The sequence below is a fragment of the Platalea leucorodia genome (assembly GCF_965183815.1).
Source record: "Platalea leucorodia genome assembly, chromosome: 1".
NCBI classification, from domain to species: domain Eukaryota; kingdom Metazoa; phylum Chordata; class Aves; order Pelecaniformes; family Threskiornithidae; genus Platalea; species Platalea leucorodia.
Window position 1 is genome coordinate 51,463,128 of NC_138823.1, and position 24,875 is coordinate 51,488,002.

At 40.2% G+C, this 24,875-nt stretch overlaps 1 protein-coding gene across 8 annotated transcripts in view; it reads left to right on the forward strand.

Moving 5' to 3' along the window:
- OSBPL1A (oxysterol binding protein like 1A) overlaps window positions 1–24,875 on the forward strand; it is a gene marked incomplete at its 5' end in the record, with an annotated part of 76,466 nt that overhangs the window by 37,133 nt on the left and 14,458 nt on the right. For all 8 annotated transcript variants that reach the window (XM_082313914.1, XM_082313916.1, XM_082313915.1 and 5 more), the window contains 3 exons: window positions 10,821–10,983; window positions 19,163–19,319; window positions 24,305–24,380. In XM_082313914.1, the coding sequence (XP_082170040.1) occupies window positions 10,821–10,983; window positions 19,163–19,319; window positions 24,305–24,380 (396 nt within the window). The remainder of the gene's footprint in view (window positions 1–10,820; window positions 10,984–19,162; window positions 19,320–24,304; window positions 24,381–24,875) is intronic.

Below are 24,875 nucleotides of genomic sequence, written 5' to 3' on the forward strand. Positions count from 1 at the left end.
ATAACAGAATGGTTGAGGTTGGAAGGGACCTCTCGAGGTCGTCTGGTCCAACCCCCCCTGCTCAGGCAGGGATACCTAGAGCAGGTTGCTCAGGACCGTCCAGCTGGCTTTTGAGTACCTCCAAGGATGGAGACTCCACAATGTCTCTGGGCAACTTGTTCCGGTGCTCAGTCACTCTCACAGTAAAAAAGTGTTTAGAGGGGATCTCCTGTGTTTCAGCTTGTGCCCATTACCTCTTGTCCTGTCAATGGGCACCACTGAGAAGAGCCTGGCTCTGTCTTTTTTGCACCCTCCCTTCAAGTATTCGCATAGATTGATGAGATCCGCCCTGAGCCTTCTTTTCTAGCGTGAACAGCCCTCAGACATCCACACAGTACTTAAAAGGCAGTCCAGTCCAGTAGTTTTAGACAATTTCAGGGAACCATGTGTCACAGATCAGCTGGTAACATATGGTCAGTGTTTACTATTGTCTTTGCTCCCACATACAATTTATTTAATCTAAAAAACGATGTGTCATTCTAGGCTGTCGGATCCTTCTTCAGCTTGGGGTGGGCAGAACTCTTGGTGTTCCTTTAGACTTAGACTTTCATCAGATCTACCTTCTAGTTTTATTCTAGCAACCAGTGTTTTTTATTGGAAAGGTTTGTAGAAGTGCTTACTAGAAGTTTAAGCTGTAGCCACTTCTTCCTCTGAGCTGTAGATGCTACTAGATTGCATATTGGGGAGCAATAAATAGAAGATTTATCAGTAAATAGTTTCGGTACAGTGCTAAGTATGTATCTCAGGGAGAAGCAGGCTTGTTTTATCTACTCAGTTCATCATTAGTTTTTGCACAAAAAGGACCTGAGTAGCAATGAGTAACACACTGAATTCTTGCAACAAAGTAAAAAACAGACAAAACCAACATCAACAACAAAAAAGCCCCCCACCAGATAAAGGCAAAAGTGTTTGAGATCATTCATAAGGAGAGATCTGTTCCACTCAGTGAGAATATCTGGATTATCTAGCTGTTCTGCATGGCAATGGTGGTGTTCTGTAGTGTCTCCTTGTAATATATCAGTAGGGATCATATTTTGGGATAATTGTAGTGGTTTTAGACTCTAGCAATTATTTCTAACAAAAATAAGAAGTGGGAGGCAGTACTTCAGATTTCACTCTCAATATGCAAATATCTTTTTGCTAATTTGATCTAAGGTTGTGGACTTTCAATTTGAATTTCTGTAGCCCACAGCCTAATTATGTCTGCCCTAACTGCAGAACCAACTTCTGTACAACGTACTCTAATTTCAGGAAGTGTCTTAGCAGCCTACCCAGGGCCTAGTTGATGTCTGCTGGCTGTTGCCTGCTTAGGGCAAAACAGTGTCTCAGAGGAAAATCCTCCCTAAGAAGAGACAAGCTTCTTCATGCTGCGAGTCCTTCTAAAATCTGACATAGAAGTGGGATTTCTGCATTTGTGTCTGTCTGTGAAGTCTGATTCTTTAATATTGGGAAGTTGAGAAGAGCCTTTTCTGGGCTATAGCAAATGAGAATGCTTTCCAAGGTGGATTTCATTTGGAGATCAGAACTCCAGCACTGTGTTGTGAAACTCACGTTCGACCTCTGGCCTATGTAGAGTTAAACTTTTTTTCATTTTTAGCTAGTTTGCTTAGCATCCAAAATGAAATAAAAAACTAGCAAATAAGATGTCTGAGTTTCTCGTAAATGCAGAACAACTGTACAACATGCATGTTTGTTTTGGAATTGCTTTTTTTAAAAAACTGTCAGTTATTCTTCATAAATAATTAATAAGATTCCCAATGCGGAGCTTGTAGAACAGACAACCAGCTTCAGAAGTGTTAATTTTTTAATAGGAAGCTGGTTTTGCTCTGAGTCAACAACGCGTCCAGTTGTGTAGCAGCACTAGTAACCCAGTAAGAGCCAACAAAAACATAGCAAAAACACGACAGTTGCTTCAAAAGAGAAAACATCAATACGTGCATTGCTGTGATCCAACTGGGAAGAAGTGGGAGGGAGGTGACCAAAGGGGTTGATCAAAGTAATCAGTGGCGTATACTGAAAAATACTTAAGGGAAGTAGCTAGATCAAAACTGCCTTAAGATCTATTTTCAAAACAGTCCTTAAGAATAAAAAGGAAATGTTTCCTGTGTGAGTTCTTAAGAACCCTTACATCTTAAAGTCTGGTCTTGCTGTTTGTGAGACTGGCAAACTTCAAAGATGTCCAGAGTCTCTGAAAGGGAAAAGATGCAAAAAAAAGTCTCTACCAGATATGCAGACATGCAGCAATATACTGTTCTAGTCCTGTTGGCATCGGTATAATATATCAGCTTGAATGAGACCATTAGTTTGGGTAAGGCTACTTGTGGCATATGCCTCTGAGGAAAAAGATGCTTAATCTCACTAGAGCAGCAAAGTATCTTTGGGGTGTGGTTTTTTTCTGGTAATCTTGTAGCTCTGCAACTTGAAACGAGGTTCCCAAACATGTACATCACTGGTGATGTCATTCAGTCCCAGCTTGTTTTGGCATAAGCTATTGGCAAATGTGAATAGCAGCCATATTTAATTTCAGCTTTATTCACAACAGAAACAATACTTAACAGAAAATGACAAAATCGGGAGGCTTTTTGTCTGAACTCCTGATATTTGACTAATCATTGTAATAATACTGGAACACGAGTAGGGGCAGAATGCACTCTGGTAACAGGCAACTTCTGCAGCTCTCGAACCTAAGTAGACTTCATGAGATTTATCAGTTTACAGTTAAGTCGTCTAAGTAAAATGTAAAAAACAAATACTTTTGAGAGGAAGACTTGGAATTGCCATTAAGTCTTACTTTAGAAACAAACCAGAAAAAGCTCTGTTAAGTCTTGATCAGTGCAGAATCACTTTGAAGAAAGCAGTTTCTCTGACAGAAAAGCTTGAACCCAAGCTTTTAAGCCAAAACCACCCTTCTAATCTGCGATCAGAAATGCAGTCTTTGCAATTTGTTCTTGCACTCTTAGACAGGTTCTTGGCTCAGAACTGCGACATTCTCCGCTGGTTAAAACTGCGGTGCTTCATCAGCCTCTGAATAAACAAACTTTTGACATAGCCAAATGTGGAAACGGGAGAGGGGAAGGAAAGCAGCGAGCTCCACGTTGAGGAGGAAGTGTCAATGTCTTAGTAGGGAAAGGTGGGAGGCAAACAGTCTTTGGTCCCTAGCATGTAGATAGTTCAGAAACTGTTAATCCAGGCAGTCTTGAATTATGAATTTTTATAATAGACTTGTGTGCTGGAAGAAGGATGCTCACTGCTCTCAGCATCTCCAGGTCTTCTCTTGAATAATGGTTTTCATACTGTCTTGATGTCTGTCTGTGTTGACATGATCCTGCCAAAGTCTGAGTTTCTTCAGTGTGGACAATAGCTTGGCTCTTGCTTCTAGCTGTGGCTCCGCTGTCTCTTTCTAAGTTTTATGATCATATCTGGTCCTTTCCTTCATTAGCAGAATATTATTATTTTAATAAATCAAATATAGGGAAATATTATAACTCTGTACTCAGAAGAATGAAACGTAGCCTTTCCAAATCATCCCTGCTAAACTCCTCCTTTTGAACTTTTGAGGTAAATGTTTGTAGTTGACTAACAATGAATCCTTGTGTTCATCTGGGGAGTGATTGAGGCAGTCTTATGACTTGATTTACAAAGTCTTTGGTTTCTTCTATAGGCTTTGAGTTGGGATGTAAGTGAATAGATTACCAGGACTTCAAATTGGTATGTATGGGATTTGCTTGTGTGTATGGGGGTCTTTCAGCCCTTGTACAAAAATGAACTTTATTGGTGATGTTTCCTGTATATGGGTCTGAAAGAAAGCAAAATGTTATCTTAGCCTTCTGAGTTTTTTCTTTTGAATTTGATGATCTTAGTTAGATGAGGTACTCTGATGCTGTAGCTGTAGAGTCAGCTGGCCAGACTTCTGAGATGAAGACTGATGCTGTCTTGTGATACAGTAAGTAACTTTTTACCTATCAATCATCAGTGAGCTCAGCTTACCTCCTTGATTAACTGATCACACCTTGTTTTGCATTTCAGTAGTTGCACAAGCAGTAGTTCAAGTCACTGGCCAGTGCTATCTAACTATTCCATTTTTAACTAGAGATCTGATAGATCTCTGAAGCTGGGTAAATGGTAAGCTTGTAGCACAGAGAGAGAGAAAATCTAAGCAATAAACAATGGTTGAAGTAAAGCATGACTATTTTGGATCAGTTCTCTGTACCCCGGGGTGAGCCAAGGCTATGATGAAGTTTACAAGAGCTAGTTTACTCCAGCAAATGAAGAGTTATGATACAAGGCCTTAAGGTATGTTAAGATAGCAGATGTTTGTCACAAGTTCCTTGTGGTTGATGGTGATGGGGAGTGGTGAGTCAGCAGGGGGACTCTGTGTGGAAAGGCCTATGTGTAAACAGATAAGAACTCTGAAAGTTTTGTATAAAATATTTACATGCTTTAGGGCTTTAGGAATCTAGTGATGTGTTCATGAAACTGATTGCATCTATTTGGGAACACTTTGGTTTTGCTTTAATGTCACACTTGCAGTTTTATGATGTGTCATAGGAGTATTCATAAAGCACTTGTTCCTTTCTCAAATACCTGAGGTGTGCTTGCAAAGAAACATACTGCAACTAAAACTGTTCCTGTTTTTTTGGGGGTGGAGGGGGAGAAGGGTAGGAGAAAAGCAGGATTATGCATATTCATATTATATACTAATGTGTGCTTAGTGGGAGTTAAGTCCCATGAGTAGAGGTAAAAATGAAACCTTTTCTAAAATTTTCTTTCTGGAAAACTTCCTCTATTGAAGCTCAAATGTGGTTAAAACTATGAGCACTCCACGTGAGAGCAACTGGTTTCAGTTTTCATTTCAGTAGCAGCTTAAGCAACAACTTAGTCCTACTCTAGGTAGCAGAAAATCTAAAAGCACTTTTTCATAGAAGCATATCTTGTAGAATTAGTGCTGCAGTAGCATGCTTCAAAGTTAGTAACAAAATATATAGAACTGTTCCATTTCTAAACAGATACGCCTTAGGGAAGACACTCAGTCTTTACACTTCTTCCATGATGAAATGAAAAGGCACGTTTTGTTCAAGGCATGGAGGCAGACCTGACTCTTCTCGAAACTATGTAGTTCTCATTCTACATTAAATGTAAAAGAATAACAGATTTACTCAGCACTAGTTTAAACTGGTCATCACAAAGAACAGGCTTATGCAAGGAGGCGCTAGCAATAGGGACTGCATTGTACTAACAGCAAAATTGCAGCTATGTGAGCTCGTCTGTTAGAATAGACAAACAGTGTACATATCAAACTGCCTGCATTGAGGTTGTGATTTGCACTGTTAGCCTCACATTTTTTGGTAGGGGTTTTCATTTGGTATGAAGATCACAGAGGAGGGGAAAGAATCCTTGCTTTGGATTCCCAGTGCTTCCTGTGAGTAGTTTTCCATAGCGTAATGTGTTACAACACAGAGCTTTGTAGGTTCTGTCTTTCAGGATACAATGTCCTGTTTTGGAGTAGCTGACCCTGGAAACTAACAGTTTCATGTAAACAGATGTAGTGTGAAACAAATGGCAGGTTTGACTGGCATTTACTTCATTACGGAAAGCAGGATTGCATTTCTTAATGTCAGGAGATGTCCACAGAAAACTGTCAGTTCTACTATAGCAGCGTTTTTCTAATTCCTTGGTTACATGTTAGTTTCCAGCCAGGTGTTAGACTAGCCGTTAGCTTGCTACTGAAAACTTGCACCTTGTGTCTGTGCCTCGTGGCAAATGTCCCATATGCAGTGACATTTTTGGGAGGATAGAATTTCTGTGGCAGTTGGACAAAGCCATTCATTTTGAAAACCAAAACCCCACTTCTGAGTAGTCAGAGGCATTGGCGAGGCAGTGTCATAGGCTGCTTTCCTGCACTCAGCTTGCTGCAGAGCAGAATTGGTACATGGCGTGCTGACACTCCGGCAGAGTCTGGCTTCAGATCCCCTGGTGGTTGCTATGTGAAAGAGGTAGTTCTTCCTACACAACTTGAGAGTCTGCATATTTTGGGCATTCTTATTCCTAACACTGAAGTTGAGTGTTTTAAAAGTAAAATTCAACTAAATCACACCGCAATGTTGTGAAGTCTGTCTTTTCTCTCTCTCAGTCCAGGAGAACCTAGAGCTAAGGTATGCTGTCTTTTAATTTACTGTTCTACTGTTAAAGGCAGGTAGCCGTACATATTGTTGAGGTGTCTGTGTTTGTTCTGTGCTTTGCTTGCTATGTGCTGTTTCTAGGATTTACTTGCAGCTGCAATAGCACGTTGCTGAGATGATCATTTATTAGCTGGGCATACAGTGGTGTGACCCTTTCCTACCCCACAAAAGTGCCACTGTTATCGGGCATTAATTTAAATTAAAAGCATCCAGCACCAAACAAAGCAAGTATTTTGTGTATTGTACTGAGATGTCTTCAGGATGACACAGAAGCCTTCGTTACAGGCTGCACCAATATAGTTCAAGACTTCAGGCTTTAAAAAAAAAAAAAAAAAAAAATTAGTGGTTTGGTGCATGTTACTAGTCTCCCACCTACCTCATGGAAGCTGAAGGTACAGAAAGGAATGGGACTGGTGTTGTTACACACATAAGCTTTTTGATATTTTGGAATAGGCATATGAACTTTCTGCTAGTAATATGCACTGAAGGAGTTAACTTTTAAACGATGCTCTTGTGCATACCAGGATTTCTAATAGCATTGAAAGACAATAGAAGTGTCTGCAAATAGCTTGCTGCTTTCCTTTTAATAAAATAAAATAAATAGAGGTCTAACTGCTAAAATAACTCAATTCTACTATTTAAACTCACAAGTCGGTGCTTACAGCCTGAAGGACTCAAATATTTATGGGAAGCTGTTGGAAGCAGATTCCCATTCAGTGAAACCAGAAGTGAAACCACTTACCAGAACTTGGATATCAAACCGCTTCAGCTGGAGAAGTTTTTTAAAAAAAAAAAAAAAAAAAAAATTGTTGCACTGACCTAGATACTGGAGTCTTGGTGGTTCTGTGTCAGTGCATCAGGTTATAGCTGTGTCTGTAGCTCTACGGATTGAGTGATTGTTTACTTCTGTGAGACAAAGCTAGATAGTTTCCATCAGCAATTATAAATCTGAAGTTTCTCTATAATAATACTCTCTTTAGAGATGAAAACAAGACTGATCTTAACTGTAATTGTCTAACAGTGCAAGCACAAGCCCAACTTTATCGATAATGGTAATTAACCTTGTGCAGAATAGCTCCTGACAAGGGTAGGGTAGGAAGCCTGACCAGTTGAACATTGGGAACTCAGCTGGCCTCATGCTGGGCTCGCTAGAGCGCTCTGTGCCGTTGTCCCTGTGAAGCTCAGTGGAAAGCTTATAACGCTGATGGTGGTGCTGGCATTGCGGGGACCAGCGACAGGGATCAAAAAGACGACAGCCGTTCCATAGCTGGAGGATGAGGAGCTGAACCCAGTACGATGTGAATTGCCATCTGTCTCTTTCTCAGCTTAGGCACCACTACTAAAGGTACAGAAACCACGGCTGTATCACAAGCTGTGCCTGTGAATAAAATGTCTCTTCTGATATTTTCCTGGGTGTGCTCAGACTGGATTTCCAGAGCTGTGTATACACTGATCCCTGCATCATTTTGGTGTGGTATTTACTACCTTATATAAATATTTGCGTCACTGTGTAAAATGGTGCAGTAAGCTAATGCAACTTCACAAAATCAGATGATATTCCATTGAAAAATGTTGGTCTATCTGCATCCAGTTTAATAGACTGAAATGCATATGCATCTGAAAGTGGGTGTTTTCTTCGTCATTTTATCCTCATCTTCCTGCTTTATACATAGATTCTAAAGATTTTATGTTAATAAGCATTTTTAAGACTGGTCTGGCAGTTCCTTCTGTAATCTTGCAGTTGTTTATGTGTTGGGACACTAAAGAAAGACAAGATGGGGAAGAAAAAACTTGGGGAAAACGGATAAAGCTGAAGTGTCATCTCCAAAAATGGTGGTGGTGTAGCCAGGAAGATGGAATAATTCACCTCAGAACTTCATCATTGGCCAAGTCTTCTGAATGAAAAATAGAGTATGGCAAAATTATGCATAACAGCAATCTTCTACTTACATTTTGGGAAAACCTATCACTCGGTCAGTTATGTTGTTCAATAAACTTATGCTTTGAAAATAGTGCCAGTCTGCCTGCGTATTTCTTGCTAAGCTTGGAAGAATGGAGTGTGTGGTTCTGGAAAAAAAATGAAAACATCCTGCCTTACAGCCAATTTACTGCAAGAAGGGTTTAGGAGATTTATCTCATCAATAATAAAAGACAAGGTGACAAAATCATGGTATCACTTAAAGCTGCTTTGTGTTTAAATAATAAAAAACTCCAGTATGCTTATTTCAAACAAGGTTATTTCTCCAGTGATATCTGTATTTTTAAGTAGAGTACATGAAGGTTGTACTAGCTCTGTCTCTGCAAGCATTGCTTTTCTACAGGTGAAATCAGTCAAATAATGGTAGTAAAACCTTTTTTTGTTTGTTTGTTTGGGTTTTTTTGTTACTAGTGTGTAATTGCTGTTCTAGTAAGCGTTTGGCAGCTAGGAAGCCTGGAAGTACACAGAAAAGTAAACTTTACTGTAAAACTGGCTATTTATTTTCCAAAAAGGGAATTTACTTCTAGTATACCTTCTGCAATTATGAATAGCCCTACATTATGATAGAGCAGAGGAACCTTAAACTCAATAAAAGACCTTTTTGGGGAGGCATGGTGTCTTAAGGCTGTATCTGTTGTTGCTTGTTTAGTCACACTACCGTGCTTTTAGAGGGTGCAAAAAAAGGTTCATCTGGGTTTTGTTAGATCTATTTTGATTTTCTTTCAATTTGCTGTTAAGTAACATTGAAACTTAAGTTTTAGGCAAAGATTTAAATCACTCAAATCATTTATCAAAACTAAACATTAGAGCATAAAGGCATGTAATTCTGCAAAAAAAAATTGCAAATACCATTTTAATAACTGATTTCACTTTGCTGTTTAATAAGAATGAAAAATACCATTTTATTTTCAGTCCTCCACCCTCCCTCTCTCAGGAGAGTGAAATGCTGATGCTGTTTCTCTAAATAGGCAGTTCCTTAACTATTCGATAGCATACAAAATGTAACCCCTGCAGAAACTGCTTGATAACAGATCTTTCGCAGTGGCGTGTCTGATTGGTATGAAACACTGCAGTAGTTGGCTTCTTTGGTACTGTCAGAGTGAACTTTAAATGAAAGTGGCAGTAGCTAGTCCAGACTTTTTTCATTTTGTTCAGGGTAAAACTATTAGACAGTAAGTGACTTACTGGTTTTATTGCTTTCAATTAGCAACCCAATTTTATACTCTTTTACTTATCATTTAATTGGATTGCCCCTTTACACTCAGAGCCTGGCAGCCAAACCAACTGTTTTAATATTTGGCACAACTGAGGGGGTGAAAATTTCTTCCATAAATCTTTCTCCAGAGGATATGCTACTGCCAACATAGAAACTCTTCTCTGGAAGTGGCAAATCTGCTTTAATATCTCCTTTCTAGCCTCTAAATTTGCACCCCCTCATATGTGCCCAGCTCTGAATCCACTATTTCAGTGGTGGTTGTAACTGAGGGGGCTGAAGCCTCCAAAGGGAAGCTTTAATGTAAAATGTAACCAGATAGGACATACGAACAGTTCTTAAATTAGATTCAAAGAGGTAATGTTGGTATATGTGTAAGTTGCTTAGGAAAGTGTGTAAGTTGTCCCTGTAACTGTTCCAAGAGATTGTCATGTCCTTGCCTGTTCTTAGCGGAATTAGCGTTGTAAACTGACCTTTGAGAGTAAACTAGAGGACAAGGCAGGGGTTGGGGATGCTTTTAAAAGGGACTGGAAGAGAGAAAGGAAGAGAAAGAAAAAGAGTCAATGGTTTAGGGAGTGAAGGAGAAGTAGCGCATTGAAGCCTTGCTAGGCTGGGAGAAGAGGCCCTCTCCTGAGCCTTCAGCTACAGCCCTCTCCCCTCCCCTGGCAGAAGGAGGAGGCGGGAAAGCACCAGCAAAAAAAAAACCGAGGAGGAAATAGGAAGGACATGTTGCTCTCCCGTTACTAGTCCTGGACTCAAAACATGGATAACATCATCCTCTCTGGAGCCGATTGCATATGTGGGCTTAAAAAAAAAGGTCCACCATCTGGTGGCTGGGCTTCTTTTTTTGTCAGCTTCTGGCTCCTCTGTAAACTGTTTTGGGAGTGGGGAGGGAGGGCTGTTTATATCGACGTTGAATCAGTTAGTAGAGGAATCTTTTTTAACCTCCTCCTGTAATCCTCAGGGTTAAATGTTTTCAGCTCATAGTTCAGTTGCAGTTATTTGTAGCTGGCATTCACATTTGCTCTGTAATTCAATTTAGATGATGCTGCTTGGCCCAAATTAGAGCAGACTAGTACAAGGAGCTTGGTGCGTGTAGGAACTGATCACTAACTCCATAGTTAAGGTCATCTGAGTAGAGCTGTAAATATTTCCCCTCAGTGGCTTGAATTCACTTGTGAAATTGTGATTTGTACTGTCGGATGTTATTTGTCAGATTTCTCAGCTACTGAAAATGCTGAGTAACAACCTTATTGTCATCACAAAAATACCATAATATTCTCATTAATCCACGTTTTCAGTTCCAGCTGTTTGCCAGTTATTTATTTATTAGAGTCTATTTTCTGAGTAGCTTCCAGCTGCACATTCTTTGGAGAGATGAGATTTTATTCATACATGTATCTACTTATAGGTGAGGAATTTGAAACTGGAGCATGAGCAGGAGAAAAACAAGATCTTGTCAGAAGCATTAGAGACGCTGGCTACTGAACACCATGAACTAGAGCAGTCTCTGGTTAAGGGATCTCCGCCTCTCAGCATCATCAGTGAAGAGCAGTTCTATGATGCTGTTTCAGGTAAGTCATGTCCAGAATGTGAGTGTGTAGCCAGCACGCGTGTGATGAATGTGTTGGGGGGGGATGCAGGGGTGGGAACAGTCTCACTTCAAGTGAAATCTCTGCCTTTCTAATGTGGAACTCATTTTAGGAGAATGCTTCATGTGCTTTATAAGCAGGCCTCTCAAAATTTGCCAGAGTTCACCTGTAGAATTGTATTGTTTCACCTTAGCATGACAAAAAGTTACAAAACCACAGGGCAGTCATGAAAGGTCTGATTGCTTGGGTGTCCACGCCCTTTTTTTAAATAGCAAAACTTAAGGCTCCTATTTTAGGAGATGTAACTGTATCTGGTAGCCTTCTGACTTGCTTTCTTTATGGTGGTGTATGTTTTTTCTTTTGTTTTGTTGTTAAGGTCGGTCCATAAAAATCCCTATTTTTGTGGGATAATGAGGTTAAGAAAGGCTTGTTCTGTTTCACTTTTGTATACCTTAAGTTTCACAGGTGGAAGAAAAGGATGAATCAAAATCCTGCATGCATTTCTGAAATATCTTTTCTTTCCCTGTCTGCTCTTCAGTTTAGTGTCTTTCATATTTTCATGTGCAGAACGTGCACATGAAATAGCGATTTTGGAAAACTCTGAACTGCATAAGATGATTACAAAATGCATTTGTATGGAAAGGCTGTACGTAGTGCAGCTCAGTAATAGCTCTAGCTGGGTGATCCTGCAGCGCACAGCCATCTACAACTATGAAGGATCTGGAAGAGCTTGAGGGTGAACATAGTCTAACGGCAGCAGATAATTAGGTTGTGATGGCGTACTTCACGAGCAAGTATGGGGTTACTTTTTCTGCGAGCTGAACTGCATGATGCTTCTGACAGATGAGAAAAGCACTGTCCCCAGACTCTTTCATAGGTGTTCTGCAGAGAATAAAAACAGGCAAAGTGGAGTCTATGCTGAAGTATAGCACTAGCAGAGGAAAACGGCAAATCAACAGCAGACTTTGCTGCTTGGCACAGTAACAAATTTATCAAGCCTTCAAGGAAGAGAAGAGATTGAGGAACACTAGAAATAGGTTCTTCAACCAGAACCAAAAAAACGATTCCACTGAAAGGCCTCAGGCTCTTTTGCTTATTGCAACAAAGCAGAGAATAGTTGTTTATCTGGTGCTGCTGGAATGTAGTCTCTCCAGCCGGGCTTGCTTTGTGTATATGAGAGAATGCTCAGCTTTAAAGAGCTGTTAGGTCTATACATCTCATAACTGACCCAGTCTCTAAATCTTCTTGAATGAAAGTGTCTGAAGTCTCCTCTCTAGCTGGAAGAGGTGGTGTTTTTGTCGCTTGAAGCTGGAAACAAATCACGTGGAGTGGATTTGTATAACTGAAACTTGTTGAGCACATATATATATACACACGCGCGCGCGCATATATATACACACATATAAAAACTATATATATAAATTCTCTCTCCTTCAGGAGAAGTTATTTGACATAATTCATCTTGATTGCAATTTAAATAATTTTTCAGGACAGACTCACTTTCTTGACTGTCTGTCAACTTCATCAGACTTGTGTTAGATTCTCTGCTCTACATTGTTCACATCAGTGCTTTGCAGTGATTATGGTCCTCTCTGTCTCTGAAGGCACGTGTTTGGGGGAAGGGCACTCTGATTTTTGGGGGAGGGGAGGGGGGGCTAGAGAAAGGGAAATGTGACATATTTTCCTGGCTGCTAGATGCATGTTATGGCTTTCACCGTAAACACAAAAGGAATTAGTTTTTTGTGGGTGTGGCTTGGGGTGGGGTTTTTTTTGCTAATCACTAGGATCCTGGTAATACTTTCAAACCCTCTTGCTTTTCTGCCGTGTCTGTGGAGTCTCAACTAGAAGGCTCATTGTCTCCATATGACAAGAATACAGTGAGAGCAGAGGAGTCAAGGCTATATGACACTGGCTCAGAGTTTGGGAATGTGGGTCTTCTTTCTTGGGCTAATGAGACAAAGGATATGATCATAAATATTTTCATAACAGAGAGCAGTGACTAGGCCTAATTGTCAGAAGCTAAAAATTTATATCTCCAGAAATCTAAACTACTAGAACTTCGTCTTCAAAGCTTTTGCTAAACCTGATTTGCAGTCTGATAGTATTTTATTAAGTCAAATGATATTGATTTTAGATAGAAGACATATTCATGAATTATCTTACTAGGCCATATAGGAGAGTGAGCAAACACCAATGTATTTTAACAGGGTGATATGTCAAGTTATAATGTCTGTCAGTGGAAAAATGTCACTACTTCGAGAGTATTTTTTTTCTATTAGGATGCCATCTCTTTCTAGTTACAGTTCTCTGAATTTTTCAATCTCTGCCGTAGGAGTGAGTTTAGAAGTGAGAGTATTGCATAACTAGGCTTGCACTTTGAGCTGAAGATGTTAGCTTTGACTTGACACGTTGAAAGAAGAAGCCACTGCTGCTTTTTTTTGTTTTTTAAGAGAATGCGGTCTGCATATTAGACACTTCTGCTTGTTTACTGTCAACAAAAGTATCACTAGCTGTGACAATTCAGAGCAATGCAAGACTTTTCAAACAAGTTTTTGAACAAGAGGTGTATTAGAAAGGATACCTTCACAGCAGCAGCTACTTGTCCCCATTTACCATGCTCTGATTCGCATTGTAGAGCAATCTGATTGCATGAAGCAGACTCCTGAATGAAGCTGAATCAGAAGATACAGTCCGGTTGCTATTGGACGCTCAGTCCATGGTAGGAGAGTAGAGCTCATCTGAAGAGAACACCACCAGAAATGTATCTAGTTCAAGCATCAAGTCCTCAGCACCATCTGTTTGGCTTGCAAATCTGCTCCAACTGAGCCATGCTACCTGCTAATGTTGGCATAGACTAAATTGGTCACTGATAAGTCTGTGTTGTGTAGTTCTGTTTGTAGAAATTGTGGGCACAATTACAGAAATATCTGCTTTCTTTTCCAAAACTGGGGTGAGGAAAATGTTTGTAATGCAATAAGATTGCTTACTGAAGTAGTAGTTTGTTTGTTTAAAGTCTCTCCTCTTTTTATTTTTAAGTGATATGCTGTTATCAATGCTTTCCGACCGCTGCGGTAACTCCTAAATCCCTGCAATGGGAGAGCAGTAGACACTGAATGTAAAAGGAAGAACCTACAGGAAATGGGAGTTATTTGTGTTACCAAAGCGTGGTATCCAGTGTTAAGAACAGCAGAGTTAAGGGTGTTATTAATCTGAACTCTGATAGCAGTAGGCCAGATAACTGCTTCCTGGTGCACTGGTCCTCTCATCATGGAAGTGGTGGAAATGTGTAATTAAACTCAAGAGCACATGGAGTGCTGGAGCTCTCGGTTTCAGGATTGAATGCTTAACGTGTGTCAAACTCTTCTTCTGTGTTTAAAGCAGGGTGAGGCAGAGGGAGGTGAAATTGGGGAAGAAGCTCTAAACAAGTAGCAAAATTGGTTAAGACCAATGACATCTCCTAGAGACCTGGAGAAGTTATTAGTTTTGATTAAGTATGCAGACCTCAGGAAGCATATGAAAACAGAATACAAATGCAGAGTCCATCCACAATGCTGAAAAATGGCTAAGGAGGTCAAGAATTAAAGGGTGAAGGCACTTGGGTTTTGCCTTGCAGATAAGATTCCCTGATTATGCAAATTGCACACCCCATTTGGGAAGAGCTTAGAACTGTCCTGATTTTTCTCTTTAACAGGTTTTATTTGAGAGGTGGGGTTTTTCTACAAACACAGCTTTTGTGTGTGTTGAGGCAGGTATCGATGGTTTTACATAGATGCAATCTTACTAAAAAAGCGGTTATTTAGCTATAGGAATATTTAGATTGTACTAAAGCTAATGTGTCATAGTACAGCTTCAACTGTTATGTACCACTAATGGGTGCTGTGTTTATAAATCATTCTCCTAAATGGTACAAGAAGTAGTAGACTAGTTCTGTTGCTTTTGCTCACTTCCTAGTTTTTCTCCAGTTATCAGCTCACTTAAAAGTAAAAATTGTACAAAAAGCATAGAAACTTCTTTATCAGTGACATAGACAGTGGGATCGAGTGCACCCTCAGCAAGTTTGCAGATGACACAAAGCTGAGCAGTGCAGTTCACACGCCTGAGGGAAGGGATGCCATCCAGAGGGACCCTGACAGGCTTAAGGAGTGGGCCCATGCAAACCTCATGAAGTGAACAAGGCCAAGTACAAGGTCCTGCGCCTGGGTCAGGGCAATCCCCAGTATCAGTACAGACTGGAGGAGGAATGAATTGAGGGCAGCCCTGCAGAGAAGGCCTTGGGGGTACAGGCGGATGAAAAGCTGGACATGAGTCAGCGATGTGCGCTCGCAGCCCAGAAGGCCAACCGTATCCTGGGCTGCATCGAAAGCAGCATGGCCAGCAGGTCGAGGGAGAGGATTCTGCCCCCCTACTCTGCTCTGGTGAGACCCCAGCTGGAGTGCTGTGTCCAGCTCTGGGGTCCTCAGCACAGGAAGGACATGGAGCTGTTGGGGCGGGTCCAGAGGAGGGCCACAAAAATGATCAGAGGGATGGAGCACCTCTGCTGTGAAGAAAGGCTGAGAGAGTTGGGGTTGTTCAGCCTGGAGAAGAGAAGGCTGCGGGGAGACCTGATTGCAGCCTTTCAATACTTAAAGGGGGCCTACAAGAAAGATGGGGATAGTCTTTTTAGCAAGGCCTGCTGCAACAGGACCAGGGGTAATGGTTTTAAACTAAAGGAGGGTAGATTTAGACTGAACACAAGGAAAAAATTATTCACAATGAGGGTAGTGAAACACTGGAACAGGTTGCCCAGAGAGGTGGTAGATGCCCCATCCTTGGAAACATTCAAGGACAGGCTGGATGGGGCTCTGAGCAACCTGATCTGGTTGTAGATGTCCCTACAGGGGGGTTGGACTAGGTGACCTTTAAAGGTCCCTTCCATCCCAAAGCATTCTATGATTCTAAACTTATTGCCCTTCCTTCCATGTTTAGGATAGTTTGTCAAGTGGCTTTTTTTGAACGCGTACCAAAAATACTCCACAACCTCTGCAAGAACACTGCTGCCTGTGAACTTCTTGCCTTGAATATAGTTAAAAGAATGAATTCGGGCATCTCAGAGAGGGATGGGAAACACCTGGTCAGAACTAAAACCCAGCCTTGCCAATGGTTAAACACTACCTTTCTCAGGTGTATTTATTAATCAAATATTTTGGCCAAACTTTTCTATCTGGAACTGAAGACTTACCAGTTGTTGCAATAGGAGATGAACTTCCCTTGAGTTAAGTTTCTGTCATTGCTTCTGCTGTTTTCCTGTGCTCTCCCACTCTTGCAAAATGTAGCTGGTGTTTTTACTGTTACCCTGACACTTCAGGTTTCATGAGCTAGAGTGCTTCCTAGTCAGCCTGGTCTTGTCTCAAAGATCACTTAAAAATTTTGGCTTCTGAACAGGGACTCTTATTCCTTCTCCCCGCTCCTCAGCCCACACCCCGTTAAGTTCAATAGAGAAAAAAATCTCATTTTCTCCTAGTCATCTGTTTGACAGCTGCTCTGTAGCAACTTGTGAATATAAATCTTTTTTTGCAGTGACGGGGGAGTATGCAAATCTTAATTCAGAAAAGAGTTAGCTGCAAGTACACAGGGAAAAGCTCAGTTTGAGTTGCCTGTTGATCTGTGCTTGCAATACAATACTAGGCTTGTTCACTCTGACACCTAAACAAACTCTCAAGGCTTGTTAAGCTCCTTTGGTCAAAGGAGGTAGCTGAGGTTTAGGGATTGGAGATTGATATCTTTGATGGCAGGAGGTGTTGTAGACATACTTTCTCAATGAGAGCCATTTCTCAGGAAAATGGGAGAGATGGCTTTAGAGACCAATTTCTTGTAACAGTGTCTGGTTCCATTCTTCTACTGTTCTTTATTGTATAGCATGATCTGGTTGTACTAAGGAAGGCGTGTGCCCTGGAGAAGGTTGGCTGGGCAGTGTCTGCAGCTCTGGAGAGGTTTGCAGGTGCTGAGCTCAGTCCAGCATAATTGTCTCTCAGCACTGTAAGGCCAGCATTAGGAGAACTGATCATGCGTAGTGCTTAAAAATCCTTGTTATACTGACAAGCATATCAGACAGGGGTCAGCAGTTCTGGGGAAGCTTACCTATTCTTCCCTTTACACCTCTGGAGTCCTAGGTCTGTTGCAGTGACTCAAATTGAGGAAATTGTGTGTTGTGACGCTTGCCTGAAAACAAGGCAGTCCCAGATGGTGCAGAAGAAGAAAGGAGCCTTACAGGAGGCGGACTCTTTGCTTTATGTTACAGGGTTTGCTTCATGCTTTTTTTGTCACGATAACTGTTGGCACAGTTGAGCAGGTCTTTCAATAGAGAGGTGGAATACTTACCTTGAAGGGATTTATAGCTTGTCATGTGGTCAGGATGCCAAGGCCCAAGTTGATGTACCACCAAGCAGTGGTACACTGCTAGAGTGTCTCTTCCTCTGTGATATTTGGATATGCAACAGTGGTTTCCTGGCTACCTGGACTTAGGGTCTCTGGAGAAATCTGCATTTTATGTAACAGACTTGTCCACAAGTAAAAATGCTTCTTCTTATCCTACTTGTTATATACAGTACCCACCAAACTAATGCTTTGATATGTTATATCATAATTTGGCACAGAACTAGACTGACAAATTTGGGGAAGCTTGTGAGAAGATTCTCTGGAGTGCCAGTCCACTTTTTTAACATATCCTCAGCACCAGCTGGCAGTTCTTTTCATTCCCTAGCAACTAGCTTAATTTCAGTACTGTCTTGATGAGGATAGGGATAGATGTTTTTAATGAAAGCAAAGATCTCCTTTATGCTTCTAGATCTCACTCTCTCTAGAGAGGATGGAAACCTTGTGGCACAGCCCATCCATTTGTCAGGATTTTGTCCTGTTCTTGACCCTTCTGTAATCTGGATGTAGTAGAAAGTCCTCTTGTCACTGTCACCTTCACTAAAGCAACATATAATTTATGTGTTCTGGAGAAGCTACTGGCATCATCTTTTAAGAGAAAACAAGAAGGCACCTGGCAATGGACAGCTGTGACTGAGATATTCTTTTGGATAGACTACTACTTCAGCAGGTTTTGATTACTAGTTTTGAATTAGAATCAGTGTGTGAGAGAATGACTAATCTTGCAATTATTTCTCTGGGTATTTGCAGCCAAGAGCAGTAGCATATGCTGAAAAAAGTACATAGCAGGAATGGTGTCTACTACACTTTGGGTTCACTTTTTTTCAAAGCAAGGCTTGCATTAAGCTGTTTACCATTCAGTGTTGTACCTGGTTTCTGCTAAAGGATTTCCCAAATGGGGTAGAAATTGGTGCATCTTTACTTATCTTGAGTGGTTCCATTGCTTCTTGGAACTTGCAATTGGATAATCTTTTGACAACCTTGTCAAGCTTGAAAAAAAAACCCATGAAACAAAAACACAGCCTTTTGCCAGGAAATTTTTACTTTGTGATTTGGGGCAAGACTGTTTCTTCTCCAGAACTGGTCAAGCACTACCTGACCAAAACACTAGTTGGAAATAAGGTGGTGTTGTTGATGTTGGTTTTAGTTGTAGGTGTGGTGTGGATTGTACTATTAACCTACCTTCCAGAGTACAAAGTTTATCTTATTGATTGGTGAGCTTATCATTTAGACTTTGCTGGGACTTACGTGGCTAATGTAATCCACCACGTACGATACCTCCTTTTCTTCTTTGATACTTGTTCAGTGAGTTGGGAAGTGAAGGTTGCTGAACAGCACAGAGTGCATAAGAGTTTAGACCAAACGGAAGTCTTACATAGGAGGAGTCAATACTTGAATGTTGAGGTAGCTGGTATTTAGTTAGGTAAGATACTGGCATCTACATGACACTGTCACTTGTCCTAAGCAAGTCATAGTAGCTTCAATTTAATAAAAATGTCAGATTTTGGCTCTGTTTGATAGAGAATTTTTAATCGACTGTGTTCATGCTTATCTGGCAATCTCTTTAGTCTGTACCTAGATACAGAGCTGCAGCGGTCCATGGCAGTACTAGTTACTTACCAAATGGATACTGTGATCAGGACACAGTAGCCTACTTAGGTTTCAGTTTTGTACAAAGAGGGAAGATCTGTTAGTGACTGAAGTCTAGCACAGGCTGTAGATTCATTAACATGCATCTGCTCTTTTGCAGATTCAGAATCTGAAAAATCATTAAGTGGGTTTGAAACAACAACAGCCTACTCATTAGAGGACAGCATGGATTCAAAAGATACAATAACTTCAAGCATGTCTGAAGAGAAGGTTTGTGGCAGTGGGGAGTCGCTGTCTAACGGAATCAAAAAACACAGGTAGGATGTTGCCTGGTCTTCACGTATTATAATATGCATTAATGGCGAGTAAAAGACCACAGGAATCTCTGAAAAGCTGTGAAAACTTTTAAAACTTTGTTAGGGATGATTGATAAGTTGTTGATTGTGCTATGATTTTATAAAGAATATTTTTCCAAGTCTAGTGTGCTCCTTTGCATCTTGCTTTTTGGTGATCAAATCTGAATAAGTAAAAATAAAATAAAATGTGCTATGTAAAAATGGACACGCTTATTTTTTAATAGATCTTACTGAAATCTATGTGGATTTTAATTCCTTCATGTATCTTTAATACCCTTTGCCTCCTATTGCCTCTTTAATTTCCAGTCATTTGATCCTTCTATTGGTATCAGGAATGAATGAAAAATATTGCTAGCCTGGCATCAGAAACTCAAATGTGAACAAAGGGAGTCTTATTCTAAAAGTCTCATCTATGTTTTAGGTGCTTATTTTGTGTTGTCAAATGATCCATTTTTGTTTGTTTCCTTTCCAATAAAGGAGGACAATAGGTCTGGAGTTAATGAGATGTAATAGACACCACTATTCTCCAGTTTCAGTGAAGGGGCAATATAATGTTTGTGCTACTGATCAAGCCAGACTTCAGTGTGTTTCAGAAAGACTACTCTGGAAGTGTTTTGAGTGTGGGGAATGATGATGGGGACACCAGATTTCTGTAAACCCGGGAAATTCATATTTAATTTTACAGACGCAAGCAAGATATGCTTTAATTACTTGGTAAATTAAATAGTTAAGTTGCAGTGGCTGCTGAAGTATGTGGTAACGTCAGAGACGCGATGTTTCAAGGTTCAACCTCTGCATGTATATCCCTCCCATACTAGGCAAAGACTAAGGCAAATGAGGGCTTGGGTGGAGCAACAGGGTGGTTTGGGAAGGTAATATAAAGCAGCTGACTAAGCATGTTGCTTTGCACTCTTGTGCTGTTAGCAAGGGTGGTATTTATGGCCTTGGCTAATTGCCTTTCCTAATTAGAGCAGGAAGTTCAGGGGTGGGGGAGAAGCACTAGGTGAAGGTGGACATTCATTGCCTTGGAAACAATGAGGAGAAATGAGGCAATTCATGATCAACATGAAAATGATGATGCATGTTGACATGAAGAGTTTTAACAGAAATTGATCTTCTGTTTACTATAAAAAAGAAATAACTTGGCAAGTTTCTGTAACGCTGCACTATGTTGTCAAAACTGTGGGGAGCAGGTGACTGGAGGAGCATTTAAGATCTGCTGGTTTTATAAGGGGGAATGAAGAGTAATAAACAAGTACTCCTGCGTAAGTTGTTTCTCGTGAGTTGCGTGTCTTTTAGTAGTAAAGAGAGTACAGGATGTTGGAATAAAATGAGTGCACGAATTGGCTGGCTAATAATTTACTGCTAAAAAAAAGAGGAAGCATGTTTTGCGTATAGATAAGAATGTATGGTCATATTTTATGTGACTAAATGGCTATAGAGCACATATAGGTTGAGCTGTAATGTCAAGCTTTTTTACCTGGCACCTTGGTGACGCATTGGGATTTGTCCACAAATGTATTGATGCAAACTGTTTCTCCCCAGAGCTTAGCCAATTTAAATCTTACCTCCAAGAGAACCTTCCCAGGGGAATGGGAGTTTTGTGGTGTTTCTAGCCTCGTTTCTGAGGCTCTTGGTAGCAGTGATGTTTGGCCTGGTACGGGATATGTGTGCTGTGTCTGATTGCAGTTCTGACTTCAGAACTGTTACCTGCCTGGAGCTGCTGGCTCCAGTTTGTACCTCTCTTGGTTTTGGGGCTCGTTAGAGGGCATGTGGTCAAATACGTGTTGTCTGTGATGCAACCTATGTACTTTTCAGAGCAGAAACCTTAACTTCTTGATGCTGTGCAAAGTGAGGGGGTCAGAATGTTTTGACAGCACTTAATTCCATCCTTAAACCCTTGGGTTTGCTATAACTTTTTTGTTTAACTTCTGTTTATGTTAAGCACATGTAAACAAGTCACATAGAGAATAGATGAGATTAATTTCTTTTGCATAAAATCTTGATACCTTCCTGTAGTTTCTCAGATGAATGGAGGATCTGCAGCTGCATTTGGGTTGAGACTACCTAGCACTGTTTAGCAGTCAGTATAAATAAGACTCTTTCCTACCTTCATGTAGAAAACCTGAGTTCTAATCTGCCTCTCTTATTTGAGTGGTGAGGGTTTTGCACAGGGAGGTGGAGGTCGGTTTTTGATGGGGGGTGTGGGGGTGTTTTGGTTTTGGAGATGTACGAATAAATCTGTTGGTTCCAAGGAATTAAAAGTGTTGAGATGTACATATATAGATAGGTGAAGCAAGTGCCACTTATAATCTGCTGTCTTGTTCTGCTTTTTTAAATGTAGTTTGCATCCTACTGATTGTTCATAGAGTGTTTGAAAGAATGTAGGCGGCGTGACTTCTTGTGGTTTAGGTTGATTTGAGAGTGGACTTAAAATTTTGGAAACTTTTTGGAAGAGGATTTTAGAGATAGGAGAACAATACATTAAATCTGGAAGCATTCAAATCACTTCTTTTTAAGAGGGAAATATTTAATCTGAGCCAAACTTTTTAAAAAAAAAAAAAGGAAACGACCAACCAACTCCACCCACCCCCCAATCCTTGCACAAAAATGTTCTGTAATACCTGTCAACATTTAACATGCATTTATCACTGCTGTTTCCCTCTTATTGCTGAGTTTTTGTAGTCAGCTTTCCCTTTGGTCCCCCCATGGAGGGCCTTTCAGAATGCAAATGTGTTTGTGTTTGGCTTTTTGGGAGCCAGGAGGTTATTTGATCAGGTTTACATGAAGAGCAAGCTAAACACGCCTTTTTCACACCATATACCTTCTTCCCCACAAGATTCCTGTAGTAGCTGATCTACTATAGATAATGCTTCAAACAAGTGTTTTTGTTTAAATGAGTGATCTTGAATGCATCTTATCTGTTCTACTGCACAGAAATTCTAGCAGATGTTTTTGTCAGTTAAAGCTAAAATTAACTTCCTGAGTTGTTTCTAAAATTGACATCTGGAAGGAAATTTTTGCATTCACAACCCTTTCCCTTAATCACAGTGAGTGTGTCAAGGTTAGTAGGCCTCATGTCTTGGCTGCCTGTCGTTTTTCCACGTGTCCTTACTTGTCCCTGGGATCTTTCTTGGTGGCTTAAGACTACTTTGTTTCTTCAGTATGTGTGTGTTATATGGAGAAAAGAACTGAATCCCATATCAGGGTTGGCTGATATATGTAAGAAGTATGGATGAATGGCTGAAACTGAATGCCAACTTTCAAGTAATTAAGCAAATTGAATGGAGGTTAACTTTAATGAAAATGTAAGTTTTAATATGTAAGGAAAGCAATCCCTGTGTATACTTCAGCAAACCAGAGGCACATGAGTGTGTTTTATATGCAGAAGGGCTTACTTAAACACAAATACCTGCTCTGCTAACTGCCTTCATTAAAGAATACGTAGAAAAAAATAAGTAAACACTACAAATGAAGATAAGGCTGAATACTTGGTGGACACTGTCCTCTCCTGGACGTTTGTATCAAAGCATCCACAGAAGTATTTTATACTTAATATTATACAAAATGAGCTGTTTCATGAAATATTTTTGCATCAGTAGAAAATCAGAATAGGGAATGAGTGATATCATGTTGGTCAATTAAATCCTCCTACCCACTCATCCCCTGCATGGGAGCTGAGTAAAACAAGTCAGTGTTAGGCTGTTAGCTACTTGCTAAGAAAACATAATTTGGTACTGTGAGGAGTTCAGACATATGACTGGGTTTTTGATTGGATGCGGCTTTTTGTATTTTAAGGAGCATTTTTTGGTTTTGTTCTTTCTGAAATAACATCAGTCTTGGTAAAGGTGTTTCAGTATCAGATAAGTATGGGAGGTAACACAGCAAGTAGAGCTACTGAAACTAACAACTTAGCCTGAAGAGAGTTGTTTGTTTGTTTGCTTTTTTTTTTGTTTGGAGATGTTTCTGTTTATCAGGAAAGGGGGGTGGAGGAGGCAGCTACAGCCTGTTCACACTCTCTAAAAAAGATATTGCTTTAGCTACTTTGAGGGGAGACAAGACCTTCTTGGTTAGGAGGGCAACACGATCATTTAGACAGAGTTAACTAAACTTTGAAACTCAAATAGTTCATGCAGTTTGAGTGAGCTGTAGGTAATGCTTATCTATTGAGAATTTTTCTCATTGGTAATAGCTTCATGATCCAAACATGAGTTTTAGTATTATTGTGGACAAAGGGCTTTGTCATATATTTATATCTTTGTATAGGTAAATTGGATTAATATTTGAGCTGGTCAAGAAAACTGAACAAAATCTGTGCCTGATTTCTCGTAAAGCTGAGAAATACAGGCGATATTACACAGCCTAAATGTTGGTCTTGAAAATATGTTTAAGGCTTGCTTCAGGATATGTCAGCCCCCTGTAGAACAGGCTGCTGGGTTTTCTGTTCTTTAATTATGCTGCTTTTTCTGTTGTTCCTGAGGGCTGATTTTGATATAGGCAATAAATGTCATGGCCCTTCATTGTCAGTATACAGGTGACTAGCAAAAAAACCCAACAACCCACTGTTTAACCCTCAGATCTGTTCAAACATAGTGAACATACCTGTGTACCTACTCGGAAAGAACTTACTTCTTCTCACAAAGACACAACTAAATATCTTAACAGTGCCATTGTGAAAACATTGTTCTGATAACTGATGTAGAAATTCTCTTCCACTGCTCTTATGCAAAATGAAGGGAATGGTTCTGGGTTTTGGAGAAATTCAGGTTTCTGTGCAGGTGAAACAGTTTAAGTGCTTCAAAGTAGCACTGTCGTTTCCCCCTTAGTTTTTAACTTAAAAATTGGAAAACTGTTACTTTCAAAAAAAGAGTATTTGGGTTTCTTAGTCATGGTTAGTAATGGAAAACTTTTCTTACTTCTGCTTTCTTCCCTGTTCCGTTCCACAGAACAAGCTTGCCATCTCCAATGTTTTCCAGAAATGACTTCAGTATCTGGAGTATCTTAAGAAAATGCATTGGAATGGTAGGTAATCAGAAAGCTGTGACACAAGATGTGAAGCGATTGTTTCATTTGAGGCCCAAATGAAAACTTGTTGGGGAGAGGGATTTTTTTTTTTTTTTTTTTTTTTTTTTTAATTTGCTGCTTATGCTTTATTTGCTTTCACAGCTCGAGAAGGTAAGACTTGGTCAGAGCAATATTCCTTCAGTAAAAGCATTTTCTCTTGATTTTAACCCTTAAAGTACCTTGTGGAAGCAAAAAATTTTTACTTCGACTGTGAAAAAACCAAACCAAACAAACAACTACTTTAATTTTGCTCTTTTCCCTTCCCCTTAATATCTCAGTCTTCCCCCCGCCCATGGTGCTAGTGGCCAGATGGTGGCCAGCTCAGAGGTTGGCTGGCTGGCACATAATCTGCTTCCAGCTAAGGGTTAATTGAGAAGAGTTCTTCTCTCCGTTAGATCCTGCAGTAGGCTGGAAGTACTTACTGCTGATAAACCTCTGTCAGCCTGTAACAGT